Source organism: Engystomops pustulosus, chromosome 7 (genome assembly GCF_040894005.1).
Source record: "Engystomops pustulosus chromosome 7, aEngPut4.maternal, whole genome shotgun sequence".
Taxonomy (NCBI): Eukaryota; Metazoa; Chordata; class Amphibia; order Anura; family Leptodactylidae; genus Engystomops; species Engystomops pustulosus.
This window is the reverse complement of record NC_092417.1, coordinates 134,779,714-134,797,545: the sequence shown is the minus strand read 5'-3', so window position 1 is coordinate 134,797,545 and position 17,832 is coordinate 134,779,714. Positions and strand designations below refer to the sequence as shown.

Sequence of the window (17,832 nt, the reverse complement as noted above, 5' to 3'; positions counted from 1 at the left end):
CAAGCAATAGCAATTTATGACAAAATCTTTCCCTGCAGCAATACATAAATATTCTATGAAGCCAAGGTTAATAACCTGGTGCAATAATAAGAGGCCTTTTTGTACATGTGCGATGTGATTCGGAAGGGGGTTTTACCAGAAATGTCTTTTTATACATATCACAACCCCTTTTAATATACAGGCAGTCCCCGGGTTACACACAAGATAAGTTCTGTAGGTTTGTTCTTAAGTTGAGTTTGTATGTAAGTCGGAACCGTATACTTTATTATTGTAACCCCAATCTAAATTTTTTTGGTCTCTATGACAATTGGATTTTAAAAATGTTGGATTGTCATAAGAACCAGGATTAACAATAAATCTTAATTGCAGACACCTCTGATATCTGTTATAGTTGTTTACTGTAGCCTAAGGCTGAAGTACAGTAAATTACCAACATCCAGAGGTCTGTTTGTAACTAGGGGTCGTATGTAAGTGAGGTGTTCTTAAGTAGGGGACCGCCTGTACATAGTTCGAGGACAATATTAAATTATCAAGTCGGAAGCAGAACCTATACGGACAGCTAGCTATACGGATCAGTCAGCGTCTCACAGCGTGAGCGTCGCACAGCAGGTAAAGCGGAGTGGTAGGAAGACCACATAGGTTGTGCTCAAACTTCAAAGCACGACAGAACAAGTCCAATGGAGAAAAAGTGAAAAGTGGTACTAACCGATATGTGACCAAGTATTTTTTATTCATATGAACTAATCAATAAACAGTTGAACAAAACCAACATAGGGTAACAATGTGCCAAAAAAGGAGGGGTTCTATGGTACTGACCAAGTGTCATATTGTATATTGGTAACCCTATGAAGTACCGTATATTACCAGAAAAAACAATCATTGGAAAACATGAAAATCAAACTAATTGTACATCCCTTCATGGAAGGGTTGAGAAAAACACCAATAAAGATTTTTTAATAATACAAACAAAAATTAATGTAGTCAGAAAAATACTTTATTAATAAAAGAAAATACTTTTTTTTTTTTAAATTGTCCTAGATGGGACACAAATAGGGTTGTATACCAGGCAGCAGGTGATGAAATCACTTATATCATGAAAATATCATAGTATAATTGGCAACTATGGCCATAAGAAATCCATTGGTATAAATGGGAGAAGCCCAGTAGTGTGTATGAGTATAAACCACATAAGAATACCAGAAGAAGTTCCTATCAAAGAAGGAAATAATCAAGTGAAGATGGCTTACCCATGTGGACCACACCGCTGCACAGGGATGACAACTGCTCCGACGTACGTTTCGGCTGTACACTGGGAGGCACACAGAGCCGAAGGCCCGTTCGGCGCTTTATCAAGGCAGTGACTGCGTATGCGTGCATCTCTCCGGATATAAGGGGGAAGGCAGGCCTGCGTTGCCATAGTAATAACAAGCAATCTTAAAACATAGCCTATACTATTTAATTATAATTCTGTTATTTAAGTAATTGTATACTTATCCATCATTCACTTTGTCTCCACAGACCTTCACAGCCTGGTGCAACTCTCACCTTAGGAAAGCTGGTACACAAATTGAGAACATAGAAGAAGATTTCAGAAATGGCCTGAAACTGATGCTGCTACTTGAGGTGATCTCAGGTAAGTGGTTTACAATAGAAAAGTTTAGCCTAGTTTCATCGGCTTTTATTGACATTACCTATTGCACTGCTATGCACGCCCTTAGCGTACAGAAATGCTAATTTGCGTATGGATAAGAATTAAAGTCTCTCCATATTTACATATTTAAAGAAAGAAATGCCTAGGATGCAGGGCATCACACATGTTTCATTTACATGTGAGCCAGGAGCTGACATATTAAGCAAGTGACAAAATTGAAACAGATAGCGAAAATGCCTAATTTAATAAGAGGCTACCGACTTTTTTACATGGCTTAGAATATGACCGGACAATGTTCAAGGAAAAGTTGCAGCTGTTTGAGTAATTTCTCAAAGTCCTTCACTGAAGACTGCAAATATCAGTATGTTACATGGATTGAACATATATAATTTGCAAAAATACATAGGATAGGGAATAGATTGATCGTGGTCTTGCTACTGGTACTGCAGGTGTACCGCTGTTCAAGGTTTTACTGGACTTTAAAAAGAGCAATCTAAGTTCCCCCATAGCTACACATTAACTGTCTGAAATCCTGTATTCAAGCCAGTATAATGTGTGTCTTTGCAGGATAAAAGGAAATCTATCAAAATCAAGCATGATAAAGCAGGGACACTTACTTATAGATCCAGGCACCAAGACGGTGGTAATTATATTTGTTACCCATGGCCTCCTTCCTACTAAAAACATCTTCTAAATATGCTAATGAGACACAAGGGCTCTAGGGGCCACAGTGTTGTTACAATGTGCAATGAACGCTTACCCCCTCCCACTTTGTGCTGAAACTTCCTCTGCTGCCAGGAGACTACATCAGGAAAAGTGAGGGGTGGAGTGCTTAGGCAGCAGGGGAGTAAGACAGTGTAACAGCCTGTGAAGCCTGGGCAAGGAGACGCTCTGGTAATGCTCATTAGCAGAATTTTAAAAGTTGATTTTAGAAGGAAGGAGGCCATGGATAACAAATATAAGATTACAGCAGTCACTGTGCCTACTAAGACATCTAATAGATTCCTTAGTCAGAAGAGATGAATCTGGTGAAAAATTATGTTTTGCAGCTATGGCTCCCTTGAGACATGCAATGACCATTCTTCACCATAATTCACCAATTGCATTATTTCACAATATAAAATAATAGGTAAACAATCCTCATAGACTGTAGGCTCTTGCGAGCAGGGCCCTCACTCCTATTGATCTATATGAATGTTTGTACTCTGTAATGTAATATTATATCTGTATTTGTCCCCTCTGATTTGTAAAGTGCTACAGAATTTGATGGTGCTATATAAATAAAGATTATTATTATTATAATTATTAGTGCACAATTGAAATAGTTCGAAAAGGCAAATATCAAGATCATACTCAAATCACAATGACTTCCTACAACATGTCCATTTATGACCCAAAATATAATATAACAAATATTTTCCTTTTGAAAGGTTTGCACATTTTTACTTCTCTGTTATAGGGGAGAGACTTCCCAAGCCAGACAAAGGCAAAATGCGCTTCCATAAGATTGCAAATGTGAACAAGGCTCTTGACTTTATTGCCAGCAAAGGAGTGAAATTGGTTTCTATTGGTGCAGAAGGTAAGTTATATAAGCCCAAATAGATAACTGGCTGATAATCTAATATTTTCAAATACAGTACATTGCTAGATGAAAAAAATGTCTTGTATGCTTTTAGTCATGTGGTATTAGCTGACAGAGTTTACTTATTTTATGCTTATTAACAGATACACATATGAGTTATATGATACATATTTACATATTTTTCTCCTAGCAGTTAAACCATTTCACAAGTTTGCGGTTAGTTTTGTAGTGCGTGGTTAGCAGTGTTGTAACTTGAGGGGGTGCAATTGAAACTGGGTCCAAGAACGTTGTAGTTGTGAGGCCGAATGCAGAATTTGTGTTGTCGCCCAGCAGATTCAAGTTACAACTCTGATGGTTAACAATGTTTGCACAATTAGGTATTAGGAGAAAAGGAGAAATACCTAATTATTATGTACAAATATATCACCACATAGATCTGTGTAATGTGCTATTTATACCCAAGCCTGTAATGATACCAAGGTATCCATTACATCCTAAGAATGCTGTCATGGCTATGGGTAGTGCACATGGTTGTGGTTGCTACCGGGGGCAAGGGGCATTGGAAGGGCCCATAATGTATCACTTAGCAATATGAGGAGATCAGTAATATAAGTGATAAATTATAGTTCGAGGACTGGGTAGATTTTCCATTTGGGCCCACCATCTTCAAGGAAACTAAGGCAGAGACTAACACTAACATTTGTCCCTTCATAATTACCCACAACATCTGCCACATTATATGGCCTTCTATAAACATGGGGAGAGATAATGTACATACAACAAGCAATAAATGCGGGACAACCCCTTTCAATGGCATAGACGTAGCAGACAAAGCTCTAGAATCTAAACAGATAGATTCAGAGGAATTGGTACTATATGATTGTATTAAACATATAATTGTATATAGTAACTCTTTATGTTCCCTCTTTCTATAGAAATTGTTGATGGAAATTTGAAGATGACCTTGGGTATGATTTGGACTATTATCCTTCGTTTTGCTATTCAGGACATTTCAGTTGAAGGTAAACATACAATGTTGCCCTAATGATTATTACTATGGAGGATGCATACTGGTGTGCAAAAGGCACATGTATATCATGCAGCCTGGGTTAGAAAGCTTTACATTGCTCATGATTTATTATGTTAATGATGTCATTGCAATTGTTTAGAGACATCCGCCAAGGAAGGATTGCTACTTTGGTGTCAAAGGAAGACTGCTCCTTACAGGAATGTCAACGTGCAAAACTTCCACATCAGGTAATAATATAAGATAAAATAAAATATGAACATTGCAAAAGGAAGTATCATTTAAGCTGTAGAAGAAGAAGGTAGTACCATTAGGCCTCTTGTTTCCAACTGCTTAATAGAGGACAGTCCAAAACTACTACAGAAAATACTTTAAAGATTTGCCAATCTACCTATCAGTGTAAGACTTGAGTGTTGGAATTTTTTAGCTAAGGTGATTAGAGACCTACACATATTATCTTTAGACATTATTTCAACCTTTCTTTTATTGCTATATATTCTGGGAAGGAAACGCCATAGATTAGTTCTATTTAGCTATATCAACTATACAGTACAGGCAGTCCCCGGGTTACGTACAAGATAGGGTCCGGAGGTTTGTTCTTAAGTTGAATTTGTATGTAAGTCGAAACTGTATATTTTATAATTGTAGATCCAGACAAAAAAATTTTTGTCCCCAGTGACAATTGGAGTTTAAACATTTTTAGCTGTAATGGGACCAAGTATTATCAATAAAGCTTCATTACAGACACCTTACAGCTGATCATTGCAGTCTGGGACTATAGTAACATCCAGAGATCTTCACCAGAGATCAGAGGGGTCTGTCTGTAAGTATGGGTTGTCTGTAAGTCGGGTGTCCTTAAGTAGGGGACCGCCTGTAATCTATTGGAGCAATACAAGTATTTTGTTTTTCATCTTTTTGGATCAAATCCTCACTAATGATGAAAATGTGAAGAAAGCTTTAAAAATAACTATTTTTCATCCATTCTTAAATTGTAGTAATACGCAAATACAGGTAGTTCCCGGGCTACGTACAAGATAGGTTACATAGGTTTGTTCTTAAGTTGAATTTGTATACAAGTTGAAACTGTATATTTTATAATTGTAGATCCAGACACAAAAATTTTTTGAGCCCAGTGACAATTGGAGTTTCAAATTTTTTTGCTGTAATGGGACCAATGATTATCAATAAAGCTTCATTACAGACACTTTACAGCTGATCATTGCAGTCTTGGACTATAGTAAAACATTCATAGAGTTTCACCAAAGGTCACAGTGTGCAGAGCGGTCCATCTTTAACTAGGGTTCATCTGTAAGTCGGATGTCCTTAAGTAGGGGACCGCCTGTACTTAAATTAATGGTATTTTATGCATTTTTCTGTATCTATATCACTGCTTTTGTATCTGCACATAATTAGGAAATCTCTTTTAACTATTTCATAATGTACACATTTTGTGTTATTGTCCCAACATTTACCTCACTATACAGAGCGACAGATTTACAAGGTGCCAAGACTCTAAACTCTTCACACATTCTGCTTTCCCAATACCCAGGATCAAAGGCAGCTTTCCATTTCTGTCCTTACATTATGTGACTTTGGCTGCTGTCATAAGCTCTGCCTTATTCTGACAACCTTCTCTGGAATCTGCTTATGAGAGGAAACTACAGAGTGCATCTGCTGACATCAGTCAGGACAACTATTTTTACCCCACAGTGTGGCTAACTTTATAATCTGTATATCAGGGAAGGCAGAAAACAAGAAAAATGCACTGACAAAGTCACTATCTATGAGTCTCCATTGAATATATGAGCTGGTAGAGTTGCCTTCACTTATGCATTCGTTATAGATTAAGTGAATTAGAAGCCTTGTCATTGTTTCTGAGCTCTGAGCTCTATGTGAGAAATTATATACTAAAAAATAATCCATTATAAGCTTTTCTGTAAGGCGCATATTCATTGTTATTTCTCCCTTTTTCTTATGTAAAGCTGGAAGGATGGTCTTGCATTGTGCGCTCTCATCCATAGACACAGGCCTGATCTCATTGACTACTCCAAACTGAGAAAGGTACAGAAAACTCTGGGTATATTCATAATTCACAAATGTTCCTACGTCTAGCAGTCAAATAAGACTAAAAATGTATGTCCTCAGTATCACCCAACTTAACAACAGCACCGCATCTACTCAAAGTAGATATAAACTACTGATCCTGTAGTATAGCCTATGGATGGATTGAAAATTGTACATGGTGTTAGTGCAAATATACAGCAAGATTGTCACCAGACATGTTGAGCTTAGTGGCACTTTTAATACGTAGTAGGATAGTAAAAAGAAATTAAATGAGGAATGCCTATTAAAAAATAATAATTGTAAATTAATATTAGATATCACTTTTAAATTGATTAATGTATTTATAAGGGAAGAATAAATACCAGAAAAACAAAGGTGGGAAATTTATCAGGGTTTCTACACCAGAGTAATTCCAAGCATTTCGATTATAATCCCCTTCACCCCAGGTGCTCTTCAGGGGGGTGTGGAGAGGTCATGGCTCCCACTGATTTTGCACATAGAATGAAGATGATGAGTGTGTGGCCACCAAACTGCTGCTTCAGTGGTGATGATTGTGGCAAGACAGTGTAAGATGCTTCTTATTTTGTGTATAGTAATATAGCCCACATTAATTAAAGTTTATGGGATGTACATCCATGCTAACATTTTTTTCACATCAGAATATTACAGGTTCATATTTTTAGTAATCAAAACTGCACTAAAATGTTGAGCCATTTGGGCACTAGGAGCTCAACTTACAACACTCTTTGCAGTGATTGGCCCAAATTTACCAAAAAGTAGTGCAAACTACACAATAAGCAGTCTGCATGTGGAGTATGCAGTGTGCAACAGATTCTTGAAATGTGGTGTCTTCATGCATCTGGCACTCCCTCCACTGCTCCGGCAGAGTGCACCAACTTTTTTTGGTGCACCTTTAACATAGGGTGGGCAACACAATTCTGTTGGACACCGCATGATAAATGTGTTGCAAACTTCATCTTAGCACCGAAACGCCCCTTTATATGCAGAAATATGTGTTGCGATGGCAAAAGTGCAGCACAGATGAGTCGCAGACACTCATTAAATACATGTGCAAGCAGTTTGCACATTCTTTGTAGTGTAAAGTCCTAAAGAGAACTGGTGCAATTGCTATACGTCTCTATACGTTTCATTTTAGATGAGACTCTTTAGGAACACTATAGAGCACATTTATCAGGGCTTGTACATCTTTAAAACTGGTATACAAGGACCAAAAGTGGCCATGGAGTTGCGTGAAGGGGATCATGGGTGGAGCCTCCTGATAAATCCGTGCTGTGAGGGAGGGGTAAATCATACACTGGTGCAATTAGCATATGATAAATGTCCCCCTATATGTGTTAAATTGACAATGTTGACAAAATCTCTTTTACTGATAATTTATATTCCCTAACGTAGGCTCTATTTACACCTTGCCACACACAATCTGCATAAAGGCCAGAAAAGCTTGTGGTGTATATGCTTAACATGTACATACTGTAGACTTAGACTGGAACATACATGCTGCTACTCTTCATTGTAAGGATACATATGGAATACTCTTGATGTATCCTTACAATGGAGGGTAAACTGGTAGATATGAATGTAGCCTTAGATATACTGCACAACATATACAATGATATGTTTCAATCAACAATCTTTATAGGATGACCCCATTGGTAACCTGAACACTGCCTTTGATGTAGCAGAAAAGTTTCTGGATATTCCAAAGATGTTGGATGCAGAAGGTTTGTAATTTTTATATATTTATGGAAACAGTGTGGAATAGAAAGGCTGCACCTGTCACTCACAATACCTTATTTATTTCTCTTCTTTTCAGATATTGTGAATACACCCAAGCCAGATGAGAAGGCCATTATGACATACGTGTCCTGCTTCTACCATGCATTTGCTGGAGCTGAACAGGTAATCATAATAAGATATACACCTTTTTGATAATATTTTAAGGTTTGATGAACAATTTAACAACCATCTTTTTCCCACAGGCTGAGACTGCAGCAAATAGGATCTGTAAAGTTCTTGCAGTGAATCAGGAAAATGAAAAGTTGATGGAAGAGTATGAAAAGTTAGCAAGTGAGGTTAGTTTAACACTATACTTGATTTTGTTTTCCCACTCTCTAAAACATTGGGTGACATTAACTATTTTCTGGCAGACAAGGCATGTAAAAAGCTGTACTTTCAACATTTTGTAAGGTTTTCCACCCCACACAACACTTTTTTCAATGCCCCGATTGGCCATATATTCAATGTATACTCTGTCGGAAAACAGATGGTACAGCAGTCCCAAAGTTGCAGCGATTTAATTGAATTTTCAAGTGTTATCCTGGATATTAATCTTTTTTAGCTCAAAAAGGGGTAGCTATTTTTTCAAGACCCACCCAAAAGCAAAATTTTCCGAAACTGGTCGAAAAGTCACACAAAATCACAAAATGTTACTTATAAAACTACAGCTCAATTTGCATAAAAGAAAGAAGGTTTAACTGAGCTTCATTAATACAAAGAAAAGTCACAATTTTATGGGTCTCAGAAACGGGTGCCCCAAGCAAATAGGAAATAGTTATTCTGATCACTATTAGTGTAATATTCACTGTCAAACTTCCTTGGAATACTTTAGCTCCTGGAATGGATCCGCCGAACCATCCCATGGCTGGAAAACAGAACACCTGAAAAAGCAATGAGTGCCATGCAGAAGAAACTGGAGGATTTTAGAGATTACAGAAGAGTTCACAAACCGCCCCGTGTTCAGGAGAAATGCCAGCTGGAAATTAACTTTAACACCCTGCAAACCAAGTTGAGGCTCAGCAACCGCCCCGCTTTTATGCCATCCGAGGGCAAGATGGTATCTGTAAGTATGATATAACAACCGGAGTTATGATGTGGTGCATATGCCAACTGAGAATAAATTACTTATTTGATTGATACTTAACTAATAAATTAAAAAAACTCACTGAGATATTTCTATCAGGATATTGCCAATGCCTGGAAAGGTTTGGAGCAAGTGGAAAAGGGTTATGAAGAATGGCTGCTTCTAGAAATCAGGAGATTGGAAAGATTGGAACATCTGGCTGAAAAGTTTAGACAGAAGGCCACTCTTCATGAGTCCTGGACTAGAGGTAAGTAGGCAGATTTTCAGACACCTGATGAACACTAGTTACAATAATGTTGAGCATTTTGATATATGACACTGCTACCAATGGGTCTGAAAATTAGCCACGGATAACCAGATTGATGCTGTTCTTCTCATTTCAAATCTTTTGTTCTGTGCAGGAAAGGAAGAGCTGCTGTCTCAGAGAGATTATGAATCGGCTTCTCTCATGGAGATCAGAGCCCTTGTGCGAAAACATGAGGCTTTTGAGAGTGATCTGGCTGCCCACCAGGACCGTGTGGAACAGATTGCAGCCATTGCACAGGAGCTGAAGTCAGTTTAACCAATAAAATTGCATAGTTGAAATTGAAAATAACATAGTGTTATTGCAGAAAGGCAATGATCTGACACCTTTTTATATGGAAATTATTCATCTTAAAGGGGCGGTACCCTAACTGTATGTACAGTGTAGAGAAAACATGTGTATGTCATGAGAAAAAGAAAGTACATCCTCTTTGCATTCACCTATTTAACATATCAGAGCATCATTAAAGGGACGTCACTGTTATGGCAAATAAATGTTATTGTTTGAATGATAAAAAGTTATACAATTTTCCAATATACTTTATGCATCAATTCCTCATGGTTTTCTAGATCTCTGCTTGCTGTCTTTCTATAAAAAGCATCTAAGTTTACTTCCAGTGAATAAAAACCAATCCATGGTCATGTGAGGTCATGTAGCACGACTCCTTAGTATCACACAATCAGAGCTGTATATTATAATGGCTTGTGCACCTGTGTGACATCACATGACCATGGACAGATCTGGACAGTATATTGGAAAATTGGATACCTTTTCAATATACAAAAATATTTTTTTATTTGCTGAAATGGGAACTATAAAAAAAAAACAGGTAAGAAGTATGGCTCGTTTTGTAGGGTTTGCCAGGAGAAAACTGTTTCTTTCTAAATAGAAAAAGGCAACACAGATAACATTTGCAAAGTTGCATCTGACCAAACACAGGAATTATGCAAAGAGGCCTGAGGGGCACCATTAACACCTATGAAGTCCAGAGCCCTTCAGGCTTGTTTGCATAATTCTTTGTAAAAACCAGGGTAAAAGATACTAAAAGAAGAGTGGATCCTGCTAGTGGGGACACACACCCAGAGTGTTAGTGTGCTTGGTTTACAGTCCTTCATCCTGGTAGTAGTTGGGACTCTGCATTGGATTCTGCAGCATAATACAGTAAAATTGTCGTGTATGGGATTGATGGCAATCTCATTCACTCTGCCCTTCTGCTGTAGGTTTTTATCTTCAGAAAAAAGCAACTTGTTACTTATTTCTGCAAATCATCTTGTGGATCAGGATCGGGATACTTGCAGAATGGCTGCGGGATTACCTCTGGGATACATTCCACAGCCATTCAGCTACGAGTGCTGATTTTTTATATATATTTTGTCCTCACACCTAAAACAATTTTTCCCATGACTATATATACTATTTTCTGTATTTTACATAAAGCGTTCTCAAACCACCTTTCCAGTTAATCACTTATTAACACAATTAGCCATTGTAGTCTTCTGTTTCTTCAATAACTGTTGTTATAACATGTGGCCCCTACAGTGAGCTCGACTACCATGATGCTGCTGCTGTCAATAGCCGCTGCCAGGCCATCTGTGACCAGTGGGACACTCTTGGCACCCTCACACAAAAGAGGAGAGATGCTCTTGAGGTAAATGTAGAGCATAATATTATAAAACCTTATAATGTTATCTTGTAAGGAAATGAAATAACATTGAAGACATGATGTTTCTTCCCAGCGTGTAGAAAAGCTCCTGGAAACTATTGACCAGCTGTATCTGGAATTCGCCAAGAGAGCGGCTCCATTTAATAACTGGATGGATGGAGCTACAGAGGATCTGCAGGATATGTTCATTGTACACAGTATTGAAGAGATTCAGGTAAGGAGATCAAATAAAAATAACCATTGTAAAGGGGAGAGTAATCTTCAAAGTGATCTATGGACAGATTTGGCAAGCTCTGTGAAGCGCTGCGTAATCTGTATGAACTATATAAATAAAGAATTATTATATGAAGAGAAGCTGGTTCCAATAGCTATTGTGGCTGGTGCAACTCTATAGCCCTGACCACCTTTTCTGATATAGTGTTATGTATTAACTATACATGTTAAATAAAAATGTAATTTTTACTTTGGTAATCTACCAAACACATATGTGTTTTAAATAACATATACAGCTAATATAAAGTTATACATGGATTTTATTTCATCTCTACTTCAGACATACCAACAGGTATTCAACAAAGTTGTTTATGTAGAAAACTTGCGAGGAGCACTCACCTTTCCCATTTTCAGAGGTGGTAGGCTTATTCAAGGGGTCATTGCATCCTATGTCTTCTGCTGAAGACAAAGCAAAATAATCAGGCTCCAGGTGTGGGCAGCCATGTAACAACCATAGACAAGATTGCGATGAGGAGGGTTACATTGTTGATCTCCTGGGATGCACAAAGAAATTATTTTCAGGAATCAATGAAACAAAATAGGGAGCTTTTTTTTATTATCATTTTGTGTATTTTCTATGTTTATCTATGTATTTTCTATGTAAATCTTTCGACCCTCCATTAAAATCGCTTTGTTTCTTTTGATTGCAGAGTCTCATTACAGCACATGAACAATTCAAGGCAACTCTCCCTGAGGCTGACAAGGAAAAAATGTCAATTTTGGGCATCCAGGCTGAAATTCAAAAAATTGCTCAGACTTATGGAATCAAGTTATCTGGAATTAATCCATATACCAACCTTACTCACCTTGATATTGCCAATAAGTGGGAGAATGTGAGTGAGCAAAAAAAATAATAAAATTACATAGAATGAAAACTTTAAAAGATTGAAATGCTGAAAATTGTTTCATATTCAACAGGTGAAACAACTGGTTCCCCACAGAGACCAAACCCTGCAGGAAGAGCTGGCCCGTCAACAGGCCAATGAGCGCTTGCGTCGTCAGTTTGCAGCACAAGCCAATGTTATTGGGCCCTGGATCCAGACCAAGATGGAGGTCAGTTCAACAATCAGTCAGTCAGTCTTGAACACTTACTTAAAGGCAACCTGTCACCACTTTTTCACATATAAAGCCTGTGACAGGTCCCTACAGAGCCCTATTAACTAACTAACACCCTGCTTTTAAATATAAATTGTTTCCCGCACAGCCCCATAAATCAACTTTATATTATATTTCCTGGCATCAAAGGGAGGTGTTATTCTCGGCCAGCCCCTCCCATCTACTCCTCCCCATTCCTTATGCCTCCTTACTATCCAGCAGTGACATCATCGTAGGTTTTTTAGCCTCCTAACTTTAGCAAACTGTACACCATGTATGTATGTGACCACATGAAGTCACAGCAGCTTCCATGGACTTCTACTCCTTCCCTTCCTCCATGGCAGCTGCTGTGATTACATGTGGTCAGATACATGGGGTACAGTTTGAAGAAAAAACCTGGGGACCGTACTTGGAAGTCAAAGAGCTCCAGATATCAGGTCAATAAGAAAAGGAAACAAAAATAGCGCTACCTTAGTGTAGCTATCCCAATGTAGTAGAAAAACCCAAATGTTGTTCGGAAGTGAAGAATCTTACCAACGCTCAAACATGCAGAATTCTCCAAATGGCTCAGTTTGGATACTCTGCATGTTTCAGCGCCGGTAAGATGCTTCACTTCCAAATGTCATTTGGGTTTTCTACTACATGGGGTACAGTTTGCTAATGTTTGGAGGCTAAAGGACCTGAGATGATGTCACTCTGATTACATGACATGAATGTGATGCAAGAGACTGGAGCAGATTTATCTGTCTGAAAGTCAGAATATTCCTAGTTGCCCATGGCAACCAATCACGGCTCCCCTTTGCAATATTCATGAGCACTGTTAAATGAAAGCTGATCTGTGATTGGTTGCCATGTGCAACTAGGAACATTCTGCCCCATTGTGTAAAAAAATTTGACAAATAGAGGTTTATATGTCTGCAGTTGAATATTAGCAGACAGTCTCTTAGGGAGGGGAGGGGGAGGGGTTTACTACCAGCCTGGGAGAGAGAAGAGTCACAGCCAACAGACAACAGAGTCAGAAAAGTTAATTTGCATATCAGAAAAATGGCTGTAATTGAGGTACAGTGCCCCACTTGCAGCTAATATCAGATGATATGGGGAGGACTTTGGAACCCTTTATCAGTAGGCATTACTGGTCAGGGTGGTAGGATGCTGGTTGACAGGTCTTATTTAAAGCTCTGCTGTTGAAAGACTAAGATACCCCAGTATTGTGATCTGTGAAAAAACAGTTTAAATCAGCATTGGTTAGCAAGACAATTCTTAGAATTAATATCCATAGGCATGTCACTTTCTAAATAGGAAATACAGATTCAGCCGGGTGAGAGCAGTATAATTTACACTGAGAATATGTTACTTTAGGTAACCATACTGGCCATACTATTTTCAGGATGTGACACAGTTGCACCTATTTTTTCTTGGTGCACTTTGTTCCATGCTGTTACGGCAGAATTGTGTCACATCTCAGTAATAAATGTGTTGTAAAGTAGTAACAAATACTACCAAGCCCTTTTAGGTGCATAATATGAAAAAGTGTAGGAGTAAATGCAACCGCAACACAATTCTGGCACACAAACATAATAAATACAAAGACACTTTTTATATGCAGTGTGGACAAAAAAACTGGAGCAGATACAAAAATATATCTGGGCTGTATCTGTTGTTCATTGTTCATTTTTTACATCTAGTGATTGTATTTAATTTTTTATATTAAGGAGATTGGCCGCTTATCTGTGGACATCAGCAGTTCTTTGGAAGACCAGATGAACCACCTCAAGCAATATGAACAGAATATCATCTCCTACAAGACCAATATTGATAAACTTGAGGGCGATCATCAACTCATCCAAGAGTCTCTGATCTTTGACAACAAACACACCAGCTACAGTATGGAGGTAAGGAATGTCTTTGAAGGGTAAACTAAACTATGTGTTTTTGTTTCATCTCTGATCCGTTTATGCATTCAAAATGTGTTTAATTCTAAGAAGAATATATCTCAGGATAACAAATTTCCCTCTTATTGTTCTGCCACATGAATCACATGTATCACACACATGAATTAACAAACAGTTATAAGGAGTAATAAGAAAAGAGTAATAAGCAGTATCCCCGTTAACTCCTTATTTACCACCGTATAGGGAATCTACTGTGGTACTTCTTCTGGCGGCAGGATCTGGGGCTAGACTGGGTTATCACAGCCCAGACCCGGCACTAACACCCAGGAACAAAAAAGTTCCAATCACAAGAGCCGATGATGTTGCACAGCAGCCTGGGATCCAGTGTACACTACTGTAGATTCTATAGCTCCCAAGGCCCTGTGAGCCCATGTGTATACTACAGTACATATTATGCTTTATTACATATCTTTTTCATCTTACTCTATGATTTAAATGGTAACTCTTTAGAGTGTACAATTAAATATTTTTGCTTCCAATCATTCATTTTCACATTCATATCATTTTTTTATTTTAGCATATCCGTGTCGGATGGGAGCAGCTCCTTACAACAATTGCTAGGACCATCAATGAAGTTGAAAACCAGATTCTGACCCGTGATGCTAAGGGAATCAGCCAAGAACAGATGAACGAGTTCCGTGCATCATTCAACCACTTTGACAGGGTGCGTAATCCTTACTGGTCAACAAGAACACACTAGCTAATAAGAATATTTACAAAGTTTTATTTTAAAAAAATTAACACTTCTGAAATAAATTTAATCATTTCCATCATTATTCTAATTTTATATATTTAACACTTTGACACTGAGCACAACAATAAAACATAACACAGTAATAAACTCACCAAATATAAGAAAGCTGTCACCTTACAGCTTATAAGTCCCCTGATCTGCATCTGCAAAACCTTTTATTGTTTATTCTAAATAAAAATTTCTAAACACTGGATTTACTTCTTTTCATACAGAAGAGGAACGGCATGATGGATCCTGATGACTTCCGTGCTTGCCTGATCTCCATGGGTTATGATTTGGTAAGACCGTAAACAAGAAACTAATAATGAATCCATTTTATATTTTGACATATCTCTAAAACAGATGATTTGTCATACAATTTATAATACAATTGCATTTACGTCCAAATATTCAATATGGTTTCCTTATTTTCTAGGGTGAAGTTGAGTTTGCTCGCATCATGACTTTGGTTGATGCTAACAACACAGGAGTTGTGACCTTCCAGGCCTTTATTGACTTCATGACCCGGGAGACAGCAGAAACAGACACTGCTGAACAAGTTATGGCTTCATTCAAGATCCTGGCATCAGATAAGGTCAGTTAAAAACTAAAGGTCCCTTTACAAGTCCAGTCATATGGAGAGGCTGTTGTTGGATTGATTCATTTGATTAGTGACAAACAAGCTCATGTGTCAGATAATTGCATCGTACATGTAGTATTTCGGATGCAAGGTTATTGGCAGCTCATTGCCCTGTGTAAAAGGATTGTGCACTCCCTCCACTTTTTTATGTGGTGCCATAAATAATAATTCCTTTAATAAATCCTTTTAACTTTAGACTTTATTATTGAGTGTAAGCAAGAGTGGTGAGATAGCAAAAAAAAGTTATACTATAATTGTCTTTGCCCTAAAGGATTTCAATTGAAGCAGTTGGTGGTGTTGCATCAGTATAAGTTATTTTTTTTTTTACTTTCAGAGCTACATCACCGTTGATGAACTCCGCAGAGAGTTGCCCCCTGAACAAGCTGAATATTGTATCAGCCGCATGACAAAATACATGGGGGCAGATGCCGTTTCCGGAGCTCTGGATTATATGTCCTTCTCCAGTGCTCTTTATGGAGAGAGTGATCTGTAAAAACAACACCTATAACTCATTTCCCTTGACTGTTCCCAAGCTCTACCCCCCACCCCTCTTCCCTGTGCCTCCATCGTTTATTTAAGGACAAAATGACCTTGGTAAAGTGTTACACAGCGCCAACTAAAATGTATATATACACTTTATTGAATGAAAACAGCTGAAAAGCGGTCACCAAACACTGAAGTGAGTCATTAGGTTGCCATCCTGTACTATCACCTCTATAAATTAAAGGTTCATCTTTTAGGGTATTTATTTTCTTCTTATTGCTCAGTGGACATTGGGTCATTATGTGACATTATCTATGTTATTGATATTTGAAAGTCATATGATTTTTCTACAGTCATGTGTTCTAGAGGCACCAAAGCTCAATGCACTTTGCCTTTTCATTTCTGATTATTTATTGTGTTACTGCATATATAGCAGTAGCAAGTACTTCTCTGGAAGCTGTGTGGTTACCATGCATATCCTAAAGGTCATAACTGGATATCGTCCAAGTATGTGTTGCATTTGGAATTCTCTAGCGCATCATGTCTACAGAATTAATTATGTGAAACCCATAAGTGTATATATACATTTTTACATTCTACATCACGGATTGCTGTATTTTCATGAAGGTAGAATTTTTAGTTTAGCTTTCCAGGCAAGTAGCGTAAATGATACTTTTGTAATGTGCACAGATCCTTGAAGAAACAAAAGGTTATTGAAAGTGGTAAAAAGAGTGGGACTCAGGATCAAGGTTGGTGAACTCTCGCTGAGCCAATATATGTCAGTCATGTACCTGTTTACCCAGTGTGGTGTGATTATGGTTCAGGAACTATTTTTTTAACACATAACATTGTCAACCATTTCTGTGGCCTACTCTCAGAAAAGCTCCTCTAAATATCAGAGGAAATAAATGTGAATATTTAATGGTTGTCGATTCATTTATTTTAGCGAACGGTTTGAAAACTAACCATACACTGAAATAACCAGCATACACTTCACAGGGGGTGAACATGAAGAGCCTCATTTGCAGAAGAGCAGTGTAATAAGTTACATATTTTACTACAATCATTTCTCATTTTATTCAATCTGCCAAAAAAATCTTTCCTACTTAAAAAAAAAACTTTTATCGAAATACAATTTTTCTTTGAAAAGAAGTCATTTTACACTGAACCATTCAAAATACCATAACAGCCAACATGGGCTAAGACATGTCTGGCATTTGTCAACTTATCAGCCTAGTCTAATGTGTATCATGGAAGGCAGACTGGCATTGATGTCAGTGAAGTAAGATAAGGACTGGTATGTATCTGGCCAGGACATTGAGGAGGAGAGGGTGATCAATAAATGTGTGTGTTATAGGTATTAAGTTTGTGCTCTAATACTGTATAGTGAGCTTAAGATGTAAGCACTGGCCAAAATGTCTCCATCAACTCAGCCAAATCAGAGAAACAACTCAATATAAAGAAGTTTTGTTTTTTAATGAAAT

General features: G+C 37.8%; 1 protein-coding gene across 1 annotated transcript in view; it reads left to right on the top strand.

Annotated features, from left to right (window-relative positions):
* Window positions 1–17,270, top strand: part of ACTN3 (actinin alpha 3) — a 50,545-nt gene extending 33,275 nt beyond the window's left edge. Inside the window, exons 2-21 of the mRNA XM_072117878.1 lie at window positions 1,519–1,633; window positions 3,111–3,230; window positions 4,169–4,255; window positions 4,403–4,490; window positions 6,243–6,321; window positions 7,985–8,066; window positions 8,159–8,244; window positions 8,325–8,417; window positions 8,954–9,184; window positions 9,305–9,452; window positions 9,607–9,757; window positions 11,049–11,157; window positions 11,246–11,386; window positions 12,096–12,278; window positions 12,364–12,498; window positions 14,253–14,432; window positions 15,010–15,156; window positions 15,459–15,524; window positions 15,662–15,820; window positions 16,200–17,270. Of these exons, the coding sequence (XP_071973979.1) occupies window positions 1,519–1,633; window positions 3,111–3,230; window positions 4,169–4,255; window positions 4,403–4,490; window positions 6,243–6,321; window positions 7,985–8,066; window positions 8,159–8,244; window positions 8,325–8,417; window positions 8,954–9,184; window positions 9,305–9,452; window positions 9,607–9,757; window positions 11,049–11,157; window positions 11,246–11,386; window positions 12,096–12,278; window positions 12,364–12,498; window positions 14,253–14,432; window positions 15,010–15,156; window positions 15,459–15,524; window positions 15,662–15,820; window positions 16,200–16,358 (2,559 nt within the window). The 3' untranslated portion in view covers window positions 16,359–17,270. The remainder of the gene's footprint in view (window positions 1–1,518; window positions 1,634–3,110; window positions 3,231–4,168; window positions 4,256–4,402; window positions 4,491–6,242; window positions 6,322–7,984; window positions 8,067–8,158; window positions 8,245–8,324; window positions 8,418–8,953; window positions 9,185–9,304; window positions 9,453–9,606; window positions 9,758–11,048; window positions 11,158–11,245; window positions 11,387–12,095; window positions 12,279–12,363; window positions 12,499–14,252; window positions 14,433–15,009; window positions 15,157–15,458; window positions 15,525–15,661; window positions 15,821–16,199) is intronic.
* Window positions 17,271–17,832: the final 562 nt, after the last annotated feature.